This window comes from Mesoplodon densirostris, chromosome 6, assembly GCF_025265405.1.
Source record: "Mesoplodon densirostris isolate mMesDen1 chromosome 6, mMesDen1 primary haplotype, whole genome shotgun sequence".
Classification (NCBI taxonomy): Eukaryota; Metazoa; Chordata; class Mammalia; order Artiodactyla; family Ziphiidae; genus Mesoplodon; species Mesoplodon densirostris.
In genome coordinates this window covers 36,455,762-36,479,721 of record NC_082666.1, presented here as the reverse complement: position 1 = coordinate 36,479,721, position 23,960 = coordinate 36,455,762, and the positions used below count along the sequence as shown (strand labels likewise).

General features: G+C 37.7%; 1 protein-coding gene across 4 annotated transcripts in view; it reads left to right on the top strand.

The window, feature by feature from the left end:
- ECPAS (Ecm29 proteasome adaptor and scaffold) overlaps positions 1-23,960 on the top strand; it is a 109,577-nt gene that overhangs the window by 16,557 nt on the left and 69,060 nt on the right. For all 4 annotated transcript variants that reach the window (XM_060101286.1, XM_060101285.1, XM_060101284.1 and 1 more), the window contains 4 exons: positions 10,765-10,895; positions 19,326-19,442; positions 20,283-20,401; positions 21,538-21,687. In XM_060101286.1, coding sequence (XP_059957269.1) covers positions 10,765-10,895; positions 19,326-19,442; positions 20,283-20,401; positions 21,538-21,687 — 517 coding nt within the window. The remainder of the gene's footprint in view (positions 1-10,764; positions 10,896-19,325; positions 19,443-20,282; positions 20,402-21,537; positions 21,688-23,960) is intronic.

The following is a 23,960-nucleotide window of genomic DNA, read 5'->3' as shown; positions in this document are numbered from 1 at the left end:
TCTCAACCACTGCGCCACCAGGGAAGCCCCTAAAGACTATTTTTTAAGAGCAGTTTTAGGTTTACAACAAAATTGACAGGAAGGTACAGAGATTTCCCATATACCCCCTGCCCCCATATTTGTATAGCCAGCCTCATTATCCACATCACTCACCAGAATGGTACATATTTTACCAAGGATGAACCTACACTGACATATCATAATTACCGCACATCCATAGTTTACATTATGGTTCACTCTTGGTGTTGTATATTCTGTGGGTTTGGACAGACGTATAATGATATATATCCATCATTGTAAAAGCACAGAGAGTATTTTCACTGCCCTACAAATCCTCTGTGCTCTTCTTATTCATCCTTCCTTTCCTCTTCCTCCCTGGCAACTACTAATCTTTTTACTGTCTCCATAGTTAAGCCTTTTCCAGAATGTCATATAGTTAGAATCATACAGTATGTAGCCTTTTCAGATTGGCTTCTTTCACTTAGTGATATGCCTTTAAGGTTCCTCAATGTCTTTTCATGGTTTGACAGCTCATTTCTTTTTAGCGCTGAGTAATAGTCCATTGTCTGTATGTACCAGTTTATTTATCCATTCACCCACTGAAGGACGTCTTGGTTACTTCCAAGTGTTGGCAATTATGAATAAAGCTGCTGTAAACATCCATGTGCAGGTCTTTGTGTGGACATAAGTTTTCAACTCCTTGGGTAAATATCAAGGAGTGTGATTGCTGGATTGTATGGTAGGAGTATGTTTAGTTTTCCTAAGTTGTTATCTTCCAAAATGGCTATACCGTTTTGCATTTCTACCAGTAAACGTTCTTATTTTTGTTCTACCATATTCTTTTTTTAAAAATTAATTTATATATTTATTTTATTTATTTGGCTGCATTGGGTCTTCATTGCTGCCCGTGGGCTTTCTCTAGTTGCGGGGAGCATGGATTACTCTTTGTTGTGGTGCGTGGGCTTCTCATTGTGGTGGCTTCTCTTGTTGTGGAACATGGGCTGTAGGTGCATGGGCTTCAGCAGTTGTGTCTCGTGGGCTCTAGAGCGCAGGCTCAGTAGTTGTGACGCACGGGCTTAGTTGCCACGCGGTATGTGGGATCTTCCCAGACCAGGGCTCAAACCCCAGTCCCCTGCGTTGGCAGGCGGATTCTTAACTACTGCGCCACCAGGGAAGTCCACTTCCATGTTCTTTAAGGTTCCTTTCAAGTTGTAAAATTCTGTGATTTAAATTTCTTTATCCTCGAAACATGGGTTCATTTTAAACATTTGCTCTGTATGTTATTTTTTCTAAAAAGAAATGTATTTTTACTGAAGAGCATTTGAAAAGTACATGAAAATATAAAGAAGAAAAATTACTGATGTATTTTCTTCTTTTTATATAGTATCATAAAACAATTATTATGGTGTATATATTCTTTTTAACTAATGAAATATTTCAAGTATGAAGAAAAGTATAGAGAATTACCTTAGGAACACTTAGGTACGTCCCACTCATATTTGTCAAATCTGTACATTTTTTGCTATTAGCTTCAGGTCTTTTATTTATTTAGCTATTATTATTTTTTAACTTAAAAATTTTTTTATTTTAATTATTTATTTTTGGCTGCGTTGGGTCTTTGTTGCTGCACGCGGGCTTTCTCTAGTTACAGCGAGCAGCGGCTACTCTTCGTTGCAGTGCACGGGCTTCTCACTGTAGTGGCTTCTCTTGTTGCAGAACATGGGCTCTAGGTGCATGGGCTTCAGTAGTTGTGGCATGTGGCATCAGTCGTGGTGGCTCGTGGGCTCTAGAGCATGGGCTGAGTAGTTGTGGCGCACGGGCTTAGTTGCTCTGCAGCATGTGGGATCTTCCCGGACCAGGGCTCGAACCCGTGTCCCCTGCATTGGCAGGCGGATTCTTAACCACTGCGCCACCAGGGAAGCCCCAGATCTTTTATTTTTTAAAGACATAAACATTACTGATACAATTCAAACACCCTGTGCTACCCCTTACAAATTTTCCTTTTCTTTCTTTTTTTTCTCTCCTCTCCCCTTCATTTTTTCTTCTCTTTTATCTTCTTGACCAAGGGTTGTCATTCCTGTGCTGTACATATCATAAGCAATGTATATATTGCATTTAAAAACTTGACATAAGTGGAACCATAATGTACATATCCTGCAACTTGCTTTCTCTGTTTGATCTTAGTTTTTAAGATACTGTCATGTTGGTCCATGTGACATGTGACTCTTGCTTATTTTCATTGTTGTATGACCCTGCCACATTTTCTTTATCCATTTTCCTGTTGACTGACCTTTAGATTGTTTCTTTCTTTTTTTTTTTTTTTTTGCATTTACTGACCCCGTGGCTGTGAACAGTTTATTACAGTGTCCTTGTGCTTGTCTTTCCCTGGGAGTTTTTCTCCAGGACAGTGATACACAAAGAAGTGTGGTCTGAGGACTGGGGAATTATGTCTTGCAAATAGGGAACTTGCGGCAGAATGTAAATCAACAATCACTGTTAATTTATTTAACATTTCTTATCCTGGTAAGACTTTCTCAGTGAAGCAAGAAATGTTCCTTTTCTCTTAGAGGGCTGGTGACAAACAGTTTGCAGCTGCGCTACTTTGCAGCTGGGCACTGCTCTAGAGTATATTCCCCTGGAGCAGGAGTGCCGGGTTGAAGGGGATGTGCGTCTTGAACCTCAGTAGAGACCGACCACTTAACTAGAGCTTTGTTCCTCAGAGATTGTATCAGTGTACACCCCATCAGTGGTGAGCCTGAGTTCCTCTTGGTTGGTTTCCAGTCTTTGCTAACATTTGAAGAGTTTTTCTAATGTGTAGGGTGCAAAATTGTATCTCATTATTGTGTTAATTTTACGTATTCCTGATCAGTGAGATTGAGCATCTTTTTATGTGTTATTAAATATATGACTCTCATCACTGAATTGCCTGCTTAGATTCGTTGTCCATTTAAAATCTTTGGATTAATTTGCTTTTTCTTGATTTGTAGGAATTTTTAAAGTATATTCTGTACTCAATTTCTTTTCATTTGAAAACATTGTAGTGGGGCTTCCCTGATGGTGCAGTGGTTGAGAGTCCGCCTGCAGATGCAGGGGACACGGGTTTGTGCCCCGGTCCGGGAAGATCCCACATGCCGCGGAGCGGCTGGGCCCGTGAGCCATGGCCGCTGAGCCTGTGCGTCCAGAGCCTGTGCTCTGCAATGGGAGAGGCCACAACAGTGAGAGGCCCGCGTACCAAAAAATACCCCCCAAAAAACATTGTAGCTATTTATAGCTTATTCTTTTACTTTATGGTGTGTTTTATGATATTTTAAAATCTTAACCTGTTAGTCTTTAATGCCTTGTGCTTGAGTTTTAATTTTCTCTTCTCAGTTTTCTTTTAAAAGCTTTAAAATCTTGCTTCTTACACTTGTGTCATTAATTTACCTGCAAGGATTTTTTAGTTTTTTTTTTTTTTAATGGGGAAACACATTTTTTCCAGTTCTTCCTGACTAGTCCATTTTTTTCTTTCCTGAGTTGTTATGACCCCATACTCAATTTTCTTCCTATTTTTGTCTGTTGCCTATCCTTCCCTTTTTCAGACTCTCCTTCCTCCATCCTTAAATGCTCTTGTCTTGAGCAGTCTATCTCAGGCCTTCTGTTGTTTTCTTTCTACTGCAGTTACCATACACGTGTGCTAAACCTGGACACCAGCCTTGCCTCTTCCTTCTCTACTCTATACCCATGACCACCAAGCTCTGGCACACAGTAGGGCTTCAGTACATACTTGAATGAGTGTGTGAGTGAATGTGTGATCTAGATAGGGGAATTAGTGCTTCACAGGGTGAAGATAGCAGGGTGCTGGGTCTCGATGGAGGAGAGAATTTGGCAGAGCAGGGAGAAGGGTAAATTTAGTTTGACATGTTTGGTCTTAGCTTCTTATTCATAGTAGTGAGCTTTCTCTGGTGTTGTTTTCTGACCTTTGAATTTGTACATTTTCCCATTGTCATAAATACCACTTGAATGAGGCAAATTCTTATGACCTTTTGGTGATTCTCTCCAACAGGGCTCCCTGTAGAAGGTGCAGTATACAGGGATAGTATCATATAAAATCCAGGGTCATCGTTGTAGACAGTTGCATAGGTAGGTAAGGGTTTTTAGACTGAAGGTCAGAAGACCCTATTCTCGTTCTTGCTTGACTGCAATTACCTCCGTGACCTTAAAACTCACTGTGCTTTTTTATATTCAGCAGTCTTTCAGTCCTCTCCAACTCCAAGTGGAGTAGAAACCTTTCTTTGTACAAGTTACATAATAAATTTTTTTTTCTTGACTTGGGCCGTAGTTACATAGGTGTTTATAATAACTCATTAAACTACACTTATGTTTTGTACGCATTTTTCTAAATGTTTTATTTCACAATGAAGAAAAGATTTTAAAAACCCACAAAAGACTAGGTTTCTTACATCCCTCATGTGCCAAAGAAACTCCAGCTGGATTAAAGACTTGGATACAGAAAGGAGAATCATAAGAGCTAGAAGAAAACATAGATAAATATATGTGTCAGGTTTTCCAGGACCACCCCGAGGTTCCATGACTTGCTAGGAGGATTCACAGGACTCTGCACATATTTGTACTCATGGCTAACATTTATTGCCGTAAAAGGATAAAAAACAAAATGAGCAAAGGGAAAAGGCACATGAGGTGGAGTCTGCAGGAAACCAGGTGCAAGCTGCCGAGAGTCCTCTCCCAGTTGAGGCACATGGGACATGCGTAATTCCTTCAGCAATGAGTTTTGACAACACGTGTGAAATGTTGTCTACTGGGGATATTCTTTAGAGACTCATTACCAAGGGTTTTTATTTGGTGCTGGTCACGTTGGCACCTTCTGCCCAACACGTACTAGCATTCTGGATTCGCAGGAGGAAACCACGGTTGAGCATAAAGCATATTGTTTGCACAAACAGTTCAGGCACAGCGAGTAACTCTCATCAGTTCTGGAAATGGTGGGAACCCTCCTGAAATCCAAGTCTCCAGATGGCAGCCAAGGACCAGCCTTGGCAAACAAAGCCTTGTAAGGATAGCAGTCTCAGGCCCGCTGTGTTAACTCTTCTCTGCAGAATATAATATTTTTTATCATCTTAGAGTTAAAAAGGCATTTCTGAGCATGACTAGAAACTCAGAAGCCATAAAACAAAGGAATGGTAAATTTATGTTTAAAAAACTTAGATATGAAAAGAAAGAATGTAGTATAGAGTCACAAGGCATACTAGGAAAAAAATATTTTAATGTATGGAAGAACGGGGTAGTTTTTTCAATATTGTATAAAAGCTTTTAGAAGTCAGCAACTCAAAAGAATAAAGTAATTTGCTGAAGAAGATATTTCAAATGACCAATAAGGGACTTCCCTGGTGGTGCAGTGGTTAAGAATCCACCTGCCAAGGCAGGGGACACGAGTTCAAGTCCTGGTCTGGGAAGATCCCACATGCCACAGAGCAGCTAAGCCCATGCACTACAACTACTGAGCCCAAGTGCCACAACTACTGAAGCCCGCGCGCCCTAGAGCCTGTGCTCTGCAACAAGAGAAGCCACTGCAATGAGAAGCCCGTGCATTACAACAAAGAGTAGCCCTTGCTCGCTGCAACTAGAGAAAGCCTGCGCACAGCAACGAAGACCCAACACAGCTATAAATAAATAAATAAGTAAACAAACTTTACCTCAGTAATAAAAAATATAAAACAACAGTGAGATTTTTTAAAATTTATCATATTCAGCTAAGGTTGATTACTTACAATCTTTGTAAGATTGATTACTCATTGTAGGAGTGAGTATAGGGAAATTGGTACTTACATATACTGCTGGTGGTATAAATGAGCACAGCCTTTTTGAAGGACATTTTTCAAAAATCTCTTAAACTTGGCACTCCTACCCTTTGACTCAGCAGTTTCATTTCTAGGGTTTTAGCTTACAGAAACCCATACAAGTGCACAGATACTCATGGATAAGGATGTTCTTTGTTTTTTATTTTATTTTGTTAACATTTTTTAATTTTTTAATTTTTTTGCTGTACGCGGGCCTCTCACTGCTGTGGCCTCTCCCGTTGTGGAGCACAGGCTCCGGACGTGCAGGCTCAGTGGCCATGGCTCATGGGCCCAGCCGCTCTGCGGCATGTGGGATCTTCCCGGACCGGGGCACGAACCCGTGTCCCCTGCATCGGCAGGCGGACTCTCAACTACTGCGCCACCAGGGAAGCCCTTGTTAACATTTTTTAAACATCTTTATTGGAGTATAGTTGTTTTACTGTTGTGTGTTAATTTCTGCTGTATAACAAAGTGAATCAGCTATACATATACATATACATATATCCCCATATCTAAGGATGTTCTTTGGAGCGTCGTTTGTGGTACTATAAATCTGGTAATAGCACAAATAGTTAAATAAATCATACTACTTCTATAGACATAGTTGCCATTATCAATTAGATCTTTATTTAGTGCTATGCAGAGATATTTAAGATTTTATACATACCCACACTTTTTTTTTAGTGTAATTCTTCGGGTATTAAAACCTGACCTGAATGGATATGAGGTTCTTTATAATCTTTGACTATCCCACTTAGTGTGAGCATCCATATGTCTTATTGCAGTAATCTGAATGTATTTAATTATAGGAACTGCCCTAGAACACACAGGGTGGATAGGGTTATTTGAAATACACAGCATATACACTTTATTTAAATTCAAAAATCTGAAAAGCCCTGAGACATCTATTGCTCCAAGGGTTTTAGATAATGTGTTTGTGTTAACTAAAAGGAAAAAAAAAAAAAGGCAAGTTGTAAAACAGTATGTGTCATATTCCAGTTTTTAGGTTAAAATAATGTTAGTGTATGAATAGGAAAAAATAGTTCAGAATATATTCCCCACATTTAACAGTGACTATCTGAGGTTATAGTGATGTCTTTAATTCTTTTGTAAGCGAAATTAACTCAATATGAGTTTGAGTAAGAGGAATAATATCAAAATTGTGGAGAGGGTGGAACTTGCCCCGACTCTAAAGTAATGTTTGTCATACCTCAGATACTTTGGTGATGACCTGGAGGATCTCAGTTCCTACAACTAAACACTGAGTCCTTGTGAAAGGTGAACTTGAGTTTTAGATTCCTTTTGAATTTTCAGAACTTTTGGTTACATCCCTTCTTGTTTCTGAATAGACACGTTTGGGGGCAAAGGCCTATTTTGGATTGTCACTTTCACGGGGCTCAGTTTCCAGGGTTGAGGGTAAAGGCACAGGGTTCACCTTTCTGTGCCGTTAACAGCAGGATTCAGGCACCATACTGTTGCTAAATCTTTGCCCATATTTTGCTAACTTTGGTAGGCTGAAAAAGTTAGTGGTTGATTATATCTGCACTTTTATGTACATCTCTTTTCATAAAGTTTGAACATGTTTGATGATCGCTTATTTAAAGTATAGATGTTGGTCAGAAGGACGCAGCCGTGTTACATTGATCCTCCTCCTTTGCCTCTTCCTTGGCTATGCTTGACCTGTTTGACAAAGACCCCTGTGTGTGGGCTTCCCTGGTGGCGCAGTGGTTGAGAATCTGCCTGCTAATGCAGGGGACACGGGTTCGAGCCCTGGGAGGATCCCACATGCCATGGCGCAACTAGGCCCGTGAGCCACAACTACTGAGCCTGTGCATCTAGAGACTGTGCTCTGCAACAAGAGAGGCCGCCATAGTGAGAGGCCCGCGCACCGTGATGAAGAGCGGCCCCCACTTGCCACAACTGGAGAAAGCCCTCGCACAGAAACGAAGACACAACACAGCAAAAATAAATAAATTAATTAATAAACTCCTACCCCCAACATCTTCTTTAAAAAAAAAAAAAAAAAGACCCCTGTGTGATGTTTGGTGCCCTTTCTTTCCATTCCCACGTTCCCATCATAAACAATTTTACTGTGTTGAGGATGTTATCTTTTCCTTTCTAGTGAGGAAGATTAGAAAGTGTTAGGTGTTATGCTGGGGATACATAGGAAGCACCCAAATGGTTGTATGAAAAATGAAAAGGACCAGATATCACTTGGTTTTTTTTTAAGCCCTTGGCACAGATTTTGCAGGTCAGTTTGTTATGAAGAATTTAACTTTCGGCCTTCTTCCACAGGACAGTTCTTCTAAGTTTCTGTAGCTAAAATCTGTAGGCAGTTTCCACTGCCTAAGATCTGTAAGGCGCTGGGGCAGAGACTCCTTACCTGTAACTTCCATGGATGTTGTGGATTGAATCCACTGTTCCTAAGAGCTCCTTTTATAGTAGCATTCAACTATTAGCAAGTAGAAGCATTTGGTCTGATAATCTCAGAGTCAGCCTTCCTGCCTTTCCTCCCTTCCTTCCCTTATTATTAATTTTAAAAGCTAAACTCAAGACTTTATTTGGATTTCATCAGTTTTTCCGTTAATGTCCTCTTTCTGTTCTGGGATCCAGTCCAGGCCACCACACTGCATTTAGATGTCCTGTCTCCCCAGACTCCTCTAGTCTGTGACAATTTCATAGTCTTTCTTGTTGTTGTTGTTTTTTTCTTCACGATCTTGAGAGTCTTGAGCAATACTGGCCAGGTAGCCTGTAGAATGTATTTTAACTTGGTGTTTTTGTTGGTTTTTTGTTTTACTCATGAGTAGATGAGGGTTATGAGTTTTTGGAAGGAATACCACAGAGGTGAAATGCCTTTCTTGTCATGTTAGTGATCCTGATACCACATGGCATCGCTTGGTTAAAACAGTATTTATCAGGTTTCGCCACTGTAAAGTTAACATTTTCCTTTTTCCCTCTTGTGTTCTTCGGAAGCAAGTCACTAAATCTAGTCTACCCTCAAGGGGTGCGTAGAGACACAAATTAAGCTCTACCTCCTGTAGGGGGAGGTATCTACATAATTATTTGGAATTCTGTAAGAAAGACTTGTCTCTTTTCCCCAGTGCATTTAATCATTCAGTCATTTATTTATATCATGGAGTCATGTAAATTTATTTTATACTTTGGGTTAGAATCCAATACTATGTTATTTATTTTGTTCCTCAAATTTGTTCAAGCCTTGGCTATAATGGAGCTCTTTCAGGGTGGTTCCTGCATCCCTTTGACTTATCAGGGCCTGTTTCCTTTCTGGCCCTACAGGATGCTTCAGGTTCATCTTGTTTTTTCCCTGCCCCAGCCCTAGAATCAGCCATTTCCCCCAAGTCTGGCTCCTTTTACTGGAGAATGGTGTTTAAAACCCAAGATCCGGGTGCTGGGTGTGCTTGTTGCTACTAGGTTGTGCCAGGTTGTGACTGCTTCTAGGCTCCCTCTGGAGATACATATCTATATCTATGTATCTATATCTATATGTATATATATATCTCTTCCTGTAAAAAATTATTATGGAAATTTCCAGCATATACAGAAGTTCAAATTCTCAGTATCTATCACATAGCTCGAACAGTTATCAGCTAGTGACCAATCTTGGTTTCACTTATACGGCCCCTCCCCATTCTCACCCCAGCACCCCCAATTATTTATTTATTTTAAAATGAGGACCTGAATGAGGCCATGACTTTATTTTGAAATAATTCTGAAATAATTGTATATATTTAAGGTGTACAATGTGATAATTTGATACACATATACATAATGAAATGATTACTTCAGTCAAGCTGATTAAGATGTATATTTCTCACAGTTGCCTTTTTTTGTGTGTGAGAACATCTGAAATTTACTCTCTTAGCAGATTTCCAGTACACCCCTGATTATTTGATGTAAATCTAAGTAACTGTTATTTCACCTGTAGATATTTTAGTTTTTATCTCTGAAAAAAAGGACTCCTTTAAATAAATTTTTTTGTTTTTTATTTTTAAATTTTAAAATTAAGGTATAATAGATACAGTAGAAAGTATGAAAGGATAGAGCTTGTGAATTTTTATAAATGTATATAGCTGTGTAATCATCACTCAGATTGAGATGTAGGACATTTCCAGCTCCTTAGAATGCTCCCTAATCACTTAGGGATAATTTTTGTAAGAACCTCTAAAAAACAAACATAACCACAATACCATTGTAACACCTAAAAAATTAACAATAATTAAAAAAAATCAGGTATCCAGTCATTTGCCCTTGGTAGGTTCCCCTTTCACCTCAGCACTCTCCCCTCCCCTGCAATGTATTGATTGAAGAGACAGAAGCTCTGAGTGTGTTAGTTGCTTGTTCTGTAGTTGCCTGGGTTTTGCTGAGAGCATCCCTTTGGTGTTAATATGTTTCTCAGTGGCTTTCTTGGTGGAAATTTGTCTCTCACATTCTGGTTGGCTAATTCCAACAGTAATGGGCAGTGATTCTGTCTTTGAAGAAATTTCATCAGTAAGATGGTTTCACTAAAGATATAATATTATCCCTGGTATCTGATTAAAGTTCTCCTGCATGGCTCTGCTAGCTAGGTCTAGACGATTTCTTCAAAACTTTTGTATCTTTTCTGGTATCCACATCCTTTAGAAAAACTGAATAACCTTGTAAATAGGAGAGAAATTTGTTGTTCATGTCTTTGTTTTCCTCTCTTCTATAGGTTAAATGACCAGGACAGTTGTAAGACAGTATAATTAGCTAGTAAACCTTTTTAGTGTTGTTTCATTGCTGTGTCAAAATCATCTGCATACAGGGCTAGCTATGGTTAAAGTTCTGGCTGAAGGATCTGCAATATAGAAAAAAGAATTAAGCTATAAAAGTGATTAGTCTTAGTTCTGTTTGATTTGCTAAGTTATCCTTTTCTCTTTTTATATTGTAGATCAGCTTGAACGAGTCTTTTTACGACTTGGCCATGCTGAAACAGATGAACAATTACAGAATATTATATCTAAATTCCTTCCTCCTGTTTTGCTCAAGCTGTCCAGCACCCAAGAAGGTGTACGTAAAAAGGTAAGCATGCTGGGACAGTTGGGGGAATTAAATAGTGAATAAATGGATGTATTTTATGAAGTGAGTTTCCTGTTCCCATTATTGAAATCTAGCTTCATGATCCCAATTAAGCTTTTCAAAATGGACAGTAAGTCTAGGACCAGCTTCCATGATTTAAAAGTACCTTTTGTATGCTTAGCACAGCTGCATTTAGCTCCAGCTGTACACTTGGCATCAGTACTGGATGACATAATTGAGATAATTATTCTGGAATGTATGGAGGTCTGATTTAAAATCTATGCCCTTGAGTCCAATATGAAAGTCAGGTGGTAATGGGTCAAAAACATTCTTTAATCATTGGCTGACTGTGATTATGGCCTTAATTAAAAGTAAGCAAAAGAAATGTTTTTAAAAGCAAGATACTGTTATACAGCTCCTGTTTTAGAATTTTTTGAAGAACTATTAGTAAAAGCTGGGTAACTGTCACATCGAGATTTTCTTTCTTAACCTAATGTTCTACATGGAACACTTGGACGCTTCACCTTTAAAATAATTCATTTGTCTTCTTGTGTATTTATACTAGACCTTTGGGTTTTTGAGCTATCATCAGGTTTCAGTCCTTGAGCCACTGTAATTGATTGGCAGTGACCTTCCCAGAGGTCTGCCCTGAGAGGGATTCTGAGGCCTGATTTGAGTTCAGTGGAGAAAGAGTATCTTTAAGAATGTCTGTTATGTTTACAGTAAGGAATAGGGCATTCTTGTCATGTATTTGACACGCCTGTTGTTAATACTGCTTTGCTAAGATAGATAACGTGTTTGATCACGTCATTCTCCTATTTAAAACTCTTCTATGGCCTTTTCTTACCCTAAGAATAACTAGGTATAAAAGGCCTTCATGTGTTGGTTTCTGTTTCCTTATTTAGCTTCATCAGTCTCATCATTTACTTGGCAAATATTTACTGGGTACCTTCTATATGCCAGGTGTTAGGGATACGTTGGTGAAGGAAAGAAACGTCTACTTGGGGAGATGAGTATTAAACAATAAGGCAAAGAGTATAGAGTTAAAATGGCAATAAATGCTAAGATGACAAAGAATTGTATGAAAGAATATATTTGGGGACTTGATTTAAATTAAGTATAGGGTGTAACGGAGGTGTGTAGGAAGTAGCCAGGCATAGAGATGGGGAGACCACTAAAGGCTGAGAAGGCCCTGTGTAGAGATTCTGAGCTGGAACTGAGTGTGAAACCTTCAGGGAGCTGAAGAAGCCCACAGAGATGCACCCTGTGCACCAGAGGAAGAGTGATAGGAGTTCAGGCATGGGGATTCCAGCGGCAGCCATTTGAAAGGGTATTGGTGGTAGTGACATAATCATTCTGGCTGTGGGGTGGAGAAAGACTTGCAGTGGAGAAAAGGAGAGTAAACAGAAGGAAGTTTTTGCATTAGTCCAGGCTTCTAGGCTGAGTATTTTCAATAGGGTTGGTTTTTTTTTTTAACTTATTTACTTAGGAGTTTTATGTTTCCTTGTATTTTATCTTTTGTAGAAAATCATTCATCTCTAACTGTCTACTTTATATGTTCAGTTGTATATTATTCACGTCTATCATACAATTATTCTTAATATTCTGTTACCATTCAAGTGGAGAAATTCCATTCTTGTTTCTAATTTTTTTGTTACTACCAAAGGTTTGCTTTTTTTAATGGGCCAATTTAAAAGGAAAAAGAGCTTTTATATTAATTTTTTCAAGTGTATTTTTCTTCTATTTTTATTCAAATTATTCCTTTTTTTGTTTTCCTTTGATATGTTTTTTTCACATAAGATTTCAGTTTGTAAAGTACGTGATGGTAAAGGTCATTATGTGCCAGGAAAAATGCTAATCATTTAAATACTCATAAGATTATGTGAGGTGTAGGTGTTATTTCCATTTTATAGATGAAGCTGAGGCTTGGAATGATTAAGTGACTTCATTAAGGTCAGATAACAGAAAAACAGAACGGAAAACGACCTCAGTTTCCGGATTTCTCTTTGATTACTATTTTGGTTATACCCCATAATTCCACTGGTGAGCAGTATTAGGTTATTTTATTTTTGACCTAATAATTAGTTTATAAGAACATTGTTTTTGGTTTCAAAATAGTGTAAAATTTGTCTGTTTTTTACTGCATTCTGATTTGAAACCACAGTGAGCAAATGTTCTAGTCTTTTAAAGCATATTATTTCTGATGTTCATAAAAGCTATTCATAAAATTAAAAAAATATTTCCTCTTGGTGGAATATGGAGTTCAGTGTGTGGATAGGCCACTCAACACTGTGCTCTCATTTCTCAAGAAACCTGTCTTCCAGTCCTGTTGTAAATTAATAGTGAATTACAATCTCCTGCTGCTATTGTAGTTTTTCTGATTTTCCTTTTAGTTTTAATAGATTCACCTTGATGAGTTTTTTAACATCTTTCTTGGAGTATAATTGCTTTACAGTGGTGTGTTAGTTGCTGCTGTATAACAAAGTGAATCAGCTATATGCATACATATATCTGCATATCCCCTCCCTCTTGCGCTTCCTTGATGTGTTTTGACGCACAAGTTTAAGATCTTGTGTTTCTTAGTAATTTGTATTGTATTACATACTTTTCTTATCTTTCAAATCTCTTTTAAGATTTCTTTCCCCAATACCTCTATCATCTAAGACTAGTATTGTAGCCAGTGTTTTCCTTTGGTGTAAGTTAGATTGAAGAATCTTTGCCCCAGCCAGCAATCTTAACCTTATTTACTTTAGCTACATATCTTCATCAATGTAATTGAGATGTCACATTTTTTTTGAGGTTTGGATTGAGGGCATGTACATCAGTTGTTCCGGTTATTAACCTTTCTCATCACTTGATCTGTTCTCATTCTCTCCATCTCTCCCTCTTCTCCCTTCTCTCCTCTTCCTGCCACACGTTTTCTGTTTAAGAGTTTGATAACCTATATTCTGTTTTAATATAATGATTAATCAAGCAATTCTATCCACATTCTTAACATTTCAGTCATAAATTTGTATCTAAGTAAACAAGATGTTTTACTCAGTTACCATCAAGTAAAGTATTTTATCTTGTTCAGATTTCTTCCTTCTCCCCTTACCCTTATATTTCTTACTAGAAATAATAATTACCTTCTTATTTCTTTTTTCTTCTTTTTTAATTTATATTTATTTTTCATGTTGTCCTTTATTTATCTATTTATTTTTTAAACATCTTTATTGTAGTATAATTGCTTTACAACGGTGTGTTAGTTTCTGCTTTATAACAAATGAATCAGCTATACATTTATGTATATCCCCATATTTCTTATTATTTCTTACTAGGTTGTTCCCTAGAAATTTTCCTTTGATTTTTTCTTCTCATATTCCAAATAATGCTGACTTTGATCTATTGGTGAATTTTTCTAACCTTTTTACAAAAAGCTTGAAGGAAATATATGAAAATGTGTTTACTTTGATGAGTCGTACAGATGATTTTTTTTTTTTTTTTTTTTTTTTGTGGTATGCGGGCCTCTCACTGTCGTGGCCTCTCCCGTTGCGGAGCACAGGCTCCGGACGCGCAGGCTCAGCGGCCATGGCTCACGGGCCCAGCCGCTCCGCGGCATATGGGATCCTCCCAGACCGGGGCACGAACCCGTATCCCCTGCATCGGCAGGCGGACTCTCAACCACTTGCGCCACCAGGGAGGCCCCAGATGATTTTTAAAAACAACTTTGAATCCCATGGAATATTATGCAACTACTACAAAGAATGATTTAGGTCTAAATTAAGAAGCTTATATATTTTTAATTGGAAACAAAGTGGACTCTGTGCTAACGTGAATGATATATAGCTCATTTTTGTAAAAAATAAACAAGTAAAATCTAAAGATATAGCTAGTGGGAATCAGCAGCATAGCACAGAGAGATCAGCTCAGTGCTTTGTGATGACCTAGAGGGGTGGGATAGGGAGGATGGGAGGGAGGCTTAAGAGGGAGGGGATATGGGGACATATGTATGCATGTGGCTGATTCACTTTGTTGTACAGCAGAAACTAACACAGTATTGTGAAGCAATTATACTCCAATAAAGATCTATTAAAAAAAATAAAGATGTAAATATGTTTGTAGAAGTTTTTGTGGATACAGAGAAAGATGTGAAGATGAACACCAAAGTATTAATACTGGTGTCTTCGAGTGGCTATGAATGGATAGGGAAAATGGATAATTATGATTTTTCACTTAATTTATTGTAATAAATGTGTTTTTCTATTATAATTTGAAAAAGCAAGAAAATAGAATAAAGAAAGATATAATCATTGTGAACTTATGTATTTAATTTATATTGTAAAATACTAATTTTGTTTGCTTTTTTTACATATCAGATTTCTCTTGGTAAAGGGGTTTTGTTGTTAAGTAAGTTTGAAAACTTCTGGAATAAGGGAAAATAGATATAACAGCTGAGACACCTGTTTACATTCTAAGCAGTATGCTAGACTCTGACATATCCTTCCATTTAATCCTCATAATAGCCTGTGAAATGTTATCATTCGATTTCTGCAAATGGGGGAAAGTGATTAAGAAAATGATAATAGTGCAAAGCATTAAATGCCTATGGGGGCATTGTTTCAGTTCATTACAACTCATTTAACAACTCTGTGGGGTATAGGTGCTCATGTTATTCCCATTTTATCTAGGAAGAAACTGAGGCTCAAAGAAGTTAAATAACTTGCTTTGTGTCACATGACTAACAAGGGACTTTACACATGAGAGAGAATTCCAAGACTAAATGATTTCTGCCAGGCTTTGCCTTCACATGATGGCAGACACGTTCATTCTTTAGCTTATGTATGAAAGTGAATTCAGTACATGAGGGGTCAGTGAATGAAAGTTGAGGATAAAAAGAATGTCTGAAAGCAATAACATAATTTTGCCTGCATGTTATTTTGACTCCCAGTAGTAGAGGCTTGATGTGTGTTTCCCTTTTATTTGTTTTGAAGTATAGATACTTGGTCAGACTTTTATTTACTTTTAAGTATAGATACTCGGTCAGACTTTTATTTACTTTGAAATATAGCTACCTGTTCAGACTTTCATGATTTGTACAGTCCTGTACTCATACTAATACCTCTTGCAAATAGAACCAATATGATAATTGGAGTTTTGGTTATTATATAATGGTTAATAAAACAAAGGATATAGATACTGATCACAAATCTAGAATGCAGTTACAATTATTAGACCTTTTTTTACCGTATAAAATAAGACTGTCATGTGAAAGCAGAGTATTTTTTAATAAAAGCTTAAAATTTTGTAGTCAGTGACACTAGGGATTAATCTAGTATTGACTTTCAGTTCTGTAATTTTAGGGCTCCTAACTGTCAGTTTCATAATGTTTGTTAGGCTTAAGCAGGATACCTGTAAAGTGGCAGCTGATAATTTGTGGATAAATTGGGTGAAAGAGAAATAAGTTTTATTATTTATTTATTTATTTTTTGGCTGCCCCGTGTGGCTTGTGGGATCTTAGTTCTCCGACCAGGTATCGGCCACATGGCAGTGAAAGCGCCGAGTCTTAACCACTGGACTGCCAGGGAATTCCCAAGAGAAATAAGTTTTAGACTTATACTGACATATCACTATTTTAAGGAAAATGAGATATGTTATGTAGAATTCTCTTTTACAGCGAACCTTGTATATTCTGACTTCTTAGAATAGGTAAAAATTAAAAACTGACCACTGCTGGCGGGAGTGTAAATTAGTATAACCACTTTGGAAAACTGTTTGGAAATATTCTAAGGCTTATCATATGTATACTTCATGACCAAGCATTTCCAGTTCTGGGTTTGTATACAACAGAAGTGTGTATACCTGTGCACCAGAAGACATAGCTAAGAACGTTCATAGCATTATTCGTAATGGTCCAAACTGGAAATAATCTTATATCTATCATGATACAGGAGAATGGATAAATTCTGTTTTTTTCCTACTAGAGCAGTGAAAGTAAACAACAACATGGATAAATCTCAGATATAATATAGAATGAAGAACACACGAGTTCATCCTATTTGTTCCATTTATATAAATTTAAATATGGTGTTAGAAGTCAGGAAGAGGGGTTAGTGAGTGGGGTGCAGGGCCTTTGTACTTCTGGTGGTTACAAAGGTGTGTTTACTTTGTGAAAATTTATTAAGCCATACATTCTCAATTTTGCACTTCAGCTATATGTTATACTTCAATTAAAAAGTTTACTAATGAGTAAATGAATATAAATGAATGAGTAATAAGGGGAACTGATAGGGACAAAATACTATATACCCGAGGCTGGTAATTCTGCAGGCTTACTGACAGAGGTTAACTGTTGTCAGTTAAGCTGGGGGAAGGACTGGTTCAGCGGATTTCTTAATTTTTATGGGTTTATAGAGGATTGCAGGCAGTGGATAACCAAATTTAGGAAATGAGTCAATATTTAAGGTGATAATATTGCTAGAAGAAAATTAAGTAGTTAATCTACTTAAAATTTTAAAAATTGTCATAAAAAAGAAAGTATGTCATTGTGGGCATGATTGTCTACCACCATCAATAATGATTTTCCATAGGATCCTTCTAGGAATCGGCCTAGCTTAGAGCATCAGAAGAGGGCTGTTTCCTTTAGCCTGGCTCCTCCTGATTTTTTCCCCTGTCATCCAGCTGAATCACAGGTCTGGACAGGCAGGAGGTTGGGTGAGGTATGTGTGGTAATGCAAATTTCTAGGTCTTTGTAATGTATGAGGGCTCCCAAGGGTGTCTCACGGTGACAGACACTTTAGCTGAATTAAGCTCAGCTGTCAGTGTCTGATAAGGTTAAAAATATGGATTCTGGAGTCAGATCTTCACTATGCCACTTGCTGGCTCCGTAACCTTGGACAAGTTCACTTCACTTCCGGAGCCTCTGCTTCCTCACGGGTAAAATGGGAATGACAATAGCACCTCTCCAGTTGTCGTGAGAATCAGATGAGATAAGGAATGCAAAGAGCTGTCCTGCGTGGAAACTGCTCAGTAAATGTCAGCTATTTTACGATTATTCTTATCACTCATTTAACAAATATTGATTTTTAGATTTGTTGTTATTTTTTAAATTCACTTATTTCATGATTGCTGTAGATAACTTTGAACTTTTGCTGTTGCTGTGAACATCCCTACAGCTCTCCTTAATACTTGCTTTGAAGCTAGAGCTCAAATTTCAGAAGTGATGGAGAATAGTGTAAGCCTGGCCCTCTGGAATAGTCACTTTAAATTCTTGAGTCTTTAAATCTAAAGTCTAAAAACCATATATCTCAATGCTCCTTTCTTAGCAAGATAATCCCACTTTTATTGTAAGCTAGGGGTCATTTGACTGTAAACCTCTGCAGCTTCCTTTCCACCCATGGGTATTGTTGACTTGTTGACCTCTATTTCTGTCTTTTCCCACATAAAGGAGAGGAAGCTTGATATTACTTACTTAAAACTCTTTAGTAGAATCAGATGATCTTCAAAATAAAGTAAAAAATTTTCAGCATTTTACCCAAATCCTTTTGTAATCTAGGTCCTGCTTTTATCTCTTACCACTCTGTGTTTCAGTCAGATGCAGTGCACCATGTTCTTTTAGACCTCTTATACCTTCTGATAACTGATCTCCTGCTTGGAATTTCATCTGCTCTTTGGGACTTAGTTTCCTGTCAGTTCCTCCCAGAAGTCCTCCTTGATCTTAGTAGATACTTTTTCTTCCTGAAACTCTCAGTACCTTGTATATTTCTCTTGCTGTAGTGTTCATGTTGTATTTTAGTTAGTTTGGGCTGCTATAACAGTATCCCACAGACTGGATGACATAAACAGCATTTGTTTCTCGCAGTGTTGGAGGCTGGAAGTCCGAGATCAGAGTGCCAGCATGGTCAGGCTCTTCGTCGGGAACTTTTCATGGTGTACGGAGGGCTGTCTTCTTGCTTTATCCTCAGACGGCAGACAGGAAGAACTCTGATACCTTCATCCCCTTAGAAGGGCACCCATCCCATCGTGCCCCCACCCCACCCCGCCCTCCTCCAAACCTGTTTACCTCCCAAAGCCGTCACAGTGGGGTTTAGGGCTTTAAAGCGTGAATTTTGGGAGACACAGACATTCAGTCTGTAGCATGGTGTGTTGCTATCGTTTGTTCACAGGTCTTCTGGGAGACTGTGCCTCAGTGTAGGCCCATCTGGAATCTCAAGTTTAATTAACTAAAGGACATTGTAAAAATAAATTCACTACTAAAAATCTGGTGCATGGATTCTTGGGGATAGCATTTTGGAACAAGATTCTAATATTGTATACTCCCTTTCTGGGATGTCAAATTTACCTCCTTTAAGAGAATAAAGTAGCTACTATTCATTAAAATAAGTAATATCTGAGAAATGAATTCGTTTTTAAGATATGATCAATAATGTCAGTTCATATCTTCCTGTATTTTAGGTAATGGAACTATTGGTCCATCTCAATAAGCGTATAAAAAGCCGCCCCAAGATACAGCTCCCAGTAGAGACACTCTTGGTTCAGTACCAGGACCCTGCTGCAGTTTCCTTTGTCACAGTGAGTGTTATCTTGGAATATTTTCTGACTTACAGGAAGTTTTCTTTCATAACATTTATTAGATGTCGTCAGTATATTGGCCAGCCTAGAATTTCACCTTAGACTAAATGAAACGTGAGGTGTTTTTCTTCAAAAGGACACACTGTTTTTCCACTGAGTATTGATCTGGAGGAAATGGTAGGAACAGGATAATGTATGGCCGTTTACACAGGGCAAAGGAATGTTGGTGTAATGACTTGTCAGGTATGTTGATTTACAAAAGAATGATTGATTCTTAGTAAAAGATTATGAGAGGTCAGTCTGAATTAAAAAGAGGTTATTTTAGTAATTGACCAGTTGGGAAATGGCAGCCTAGGGTTTAACATGGGGTCTCCTCTTAGCTTGAAAGGATTAATGTAACAAACTGGGAGAGCTGATACTGATGTGTAGTATGTAGGTTTAGGTAGGTCAAATGATTACTTTTTTCTTTTCAGTGAAAAGTAATTGCACATATGTGTACTTTATTTTCTCCCCAGCTTTATTGGGGCATAACTGACAAATAGAATTGTCTATATTTAAAGTGTACAATGTGATGATTTGATATACGTATAAGTGCTTTAGACTAGATCATACTCTCTCATATGAAGCCCATCTTAAAAGTAAGCATTTTGAATAACTGGGGCTGGAGTTCTTCCTGAGATATACTAGTTGGTCAAGCTGTAATAAACAGGTGATAAACATGAGGAAGGAGGATTCAATTTCTTTGTTATAACAAAGCTGCCTAGGTTATTAGTCATGTGTTTTTGTTGAAATTCTAGAGTATTTCTTTCATACTTACTTGACTTTCTCTTGTTGCATTAGAATTTTACTATAATTTATGTTAAGATGGGCTATCCTCGCCTACCAGTGGAAAAACAATGTGAGCTGGCTCCTACACTTCTTACTGCCATGGAAGGGAAGCCTCAGCCCCAGCAGGACAGGTATGCTTTCCTCAGTTACCTTATTGCCCACCTGTGAGAGTCAACAGCTGCCATTCAAAAATAGATCCACACATTTGGTTTCACTTGGGCAAATACAAAGGCTTGAGTTGAGCTCTTTGAGTTGACAGTTCTGTGTTACCTCAACATAACTGTTTTGTTAATTTTATAAATTATAAAATTTCTTGTGAGCATATCAAAAAATGTGTAGAACTAACATTTTTCTCAATCTAAATGCATTTTTATTTCGGTTAGTTATTTTGAAGCAACTGATTTTCTGTGATTGCAAAAATTTGAGATCTAATATGCTTTTCATCAGACATTTCTTTCTTGGAGGATATAAAGTTTCAGAGCAGTTTTTTAAGGAACTAATTACTCGTTTGTATTAATATGGGAATTGGAGAGGTGAAAAGGAATATCATCCTTAGTTTCTAGGCTTAGCTCAAAACTTCTGTATTCTAGCCCTGTTGTGGTGACAACCATGAAAAGAAGTTGTGGAGGAAAGATGGATTTAAATCATGTTTTCACTTCACTTTTTAGAGCATAAACGTTTTTAAAAGATTATAATACAGATATTTACAAGTAAAATTAATAGACATTGTAAACACTGTTTGAAATTTTCACGTTTTAATAGCAACAGGTATAGTGAAAGAAGAAAAGAATCTGTTACTTAAATTCACAGTGGAAATTTAATATTATATTCCAAATATTGACATGATTGATGTTTAATTTCTTTATATTTAGAATGACTTTATTTTTAATTAAATGTGGAAAGGAAAAAAATGATTGACAGGACATGTTATAAGTTGAACTTTACCTAAGGTTTAATATTAAATCTCTTGTGGTAATAGATATTAACACTGAGCCCATATTATGTACATTTTTCTCAGGTGTTTTTGGTGATGAGCCAGATTGGCTAAATGTCACTTATTACTCAATATCCTGAGCTTTTAATAAGAATGAAATCTAGGCCACTCCCTATATTAGGACTTTGTAAATTAGTGGTATTGAAAATGAATGGCCCTTGCTACGATTGCTACTTTTTGTTATGTGAATTTTTTTTTGGTTTTGTCTGTTATTTGCATGTATAAAAAAACCTATTTTTTAAATAGTTGCAATAAATGTAATTGTTTTTTCAGCTTAATGCATCTTTTAATACCAACCCTTTTTCACATGAAATACCCTGTTGAATCATCAAAATCAGCTTCTCCGTTTAACCTTGCTGAGAAACCAAAGACTGTGCAGCTGCTTTTGGACTTCATGCTAGATGTCCTTTTGATGCCTTATGGGTAAGTAAAAAAAAATAAAAACGAAACAAAGCAACCTTGTTCTTGATTGCTTTTACTGTGTGCAGTCAAGTACTTTTTTCAGTGATTCAACTTTCACTTGAAAATGAATGTCTCAGATTTGCTTTGCTGCAGCCCTGACCTCTTCTAAACTCCAGCGCCGCTGCTTACTGACTTTATGGGTGTGGAGCTGCTGCTGTGCTTTCAGACTTTCCCCGTCCAAGCTGAAATCAGGCTTCCCAGTAAACACAGTTTCTCTTCTTTAACTACCATCAGTGCTGTGATGATTCTCTTAGCCTTGTAGGCGCTCAGTTATAAGTTGCCTCTAGCTTTCTCTTCCTCGTTGCTGCAGTATCAGTTCCGTAAGACCTCCTTCCTCCTCCTCCATGTGTCCTGGAACCATTCCCACTGCTGCCATCTAGTTTCGGCTCTTTTCAAGTCTTTTCATGACTTTCTCGCCAGCTGCTCTTCTTCAAAACTTTCTACACTGCCACAGAGTTTCCTGATTTTTAAAACACAGATTTTATCAGGTGACCCCTTAAAATCCCTGGGCTGTTATTTTCCAGTCATTACATGCACTCATGCATTTCATGTACTCTGTATCTCCTTGCCTGTCTACATTTTAAGAGAAGACAGTTTTCTCTGCTTAGAATGCTTCCCCATCAAGAAAGAAAGGAAGAAGGAAAGAAAGAAAACAACAGAAAACGACAGCCAGGAAAACCACTTTGAAAAAGCCTCACAAACTAGCTTAGAGGCCAGTTCTGTTGTCTCTGACTAAATCCCTGCCCTAGGCACAGGACTCTTCCTTGTCCTCATAAGGCTAAGCACCCATCTGAAGTGCCACTTTGTGCTTTTATTGCGTCGTTGGCTTATCCCGTCCTAATAGATTGGGAGCGCTTTGAAGTCAGGAGCTGTTTACTCTAGCTCTGGTTCCTGGCGTCGCGCCCATGTTGTCATCTGCTTCCAGCCTGCTCCTTTTCTAGGTTGTCCTGCTGCCAGAGAGATTCTTCTAACGTATTGCTTTCATTACATTTCTTCCCTGACTAAAAATGCAGGATACACTATGAGCGTGGCATGGGGGTCTCCACATCCCCTGTCCCTCCATCCAGCCACGAGAGTTCACACTGTACGATTTCTTTCCTCTCCTTTTTGCTCTCCTCCCACTCCTCTAATTTGGCGGCTTTATTTTCTGGACCTTCCACTACCTCTGTCATATCATTTCTTACTTCCCTGCAGTTTCTTTGTCATCTGATAACATCATATGTTCTTGCACATGTTGTGTTGTTATTGTCTCAACTTGCTCCAGATGGCAGACACTCAGTCTTACACCTCCTGCTGTTCCTCTGTCTTGTGCTTAGGATGGTGTTTTGCACGATGTTAGCTGTTCAGTAGTTATTAATTGACTTACTAACTGCTGCCAGTCTTGCTATAACTGAGAAATAAATGAAAACCTCCTTTTATAGTTGTTGAATCAGGAGGCAGCCAGAACTGGCAGGTGATGATGGCTTTGGTAATTTAACTTTGAAATCCAAATTTAACTTAGGCACACAATGTACCCAAGCCAGTAGTTACTCACATTTTTCTTACCAGTGAGAATTTGCCTTGTTTATATAAAAATATTAAAATGATTCTTTAACAGGTTTTTAAAAAAAAATTAGATGAATTTAGGAATGGAACAAATATGGTATATAGTAATGTGGAATAATTTACTGTGCCATTAGGCTTCAGGTGTTTTCTTTAATTTTTATTATAACAGGTATTTTATTTTAATATCCAGTCTGGTAATTTGTCAGCATAGAATTTTAGAGTTCAGAGGGACTTGAATTAATATTCATATCAAAATTTTCATTTTGTAGATGAGGAATCCTAGTTTAATTGGTTCAAAATGAATTTATAAGGAATCTTATTTTTAATCTATAGAAGCTAAAAAAGAAATGGGATGATAAATTAATAACTAGCTGCAAAGCTGTGTGCTTTGAACATATAATGGAAAAAGCTGGTCCTTATTAGAATTTTTTTCCTCTTTGGATCCTTCTGAATTTTTTCATTTTTGGGGTGTATGTGCTTGTATGGTAAGTGGTTTGGAGGTTTCAGTGTGTTTTCTTTTTCTATTTTTTAAAAATAAATTTATTTAATTTATTTTTGGCTGCGTTGGGTCTTCGTTGCTGCGTACGGGCTTTCTCTAGTTGCAGTGAGCGGGGACTACTCTTTGTTGCGGTGTGCGGGCTTCTCATTGCTGTGGCTTCTCTTGTTGTGGAGCACAGGCTCTAGGCGTG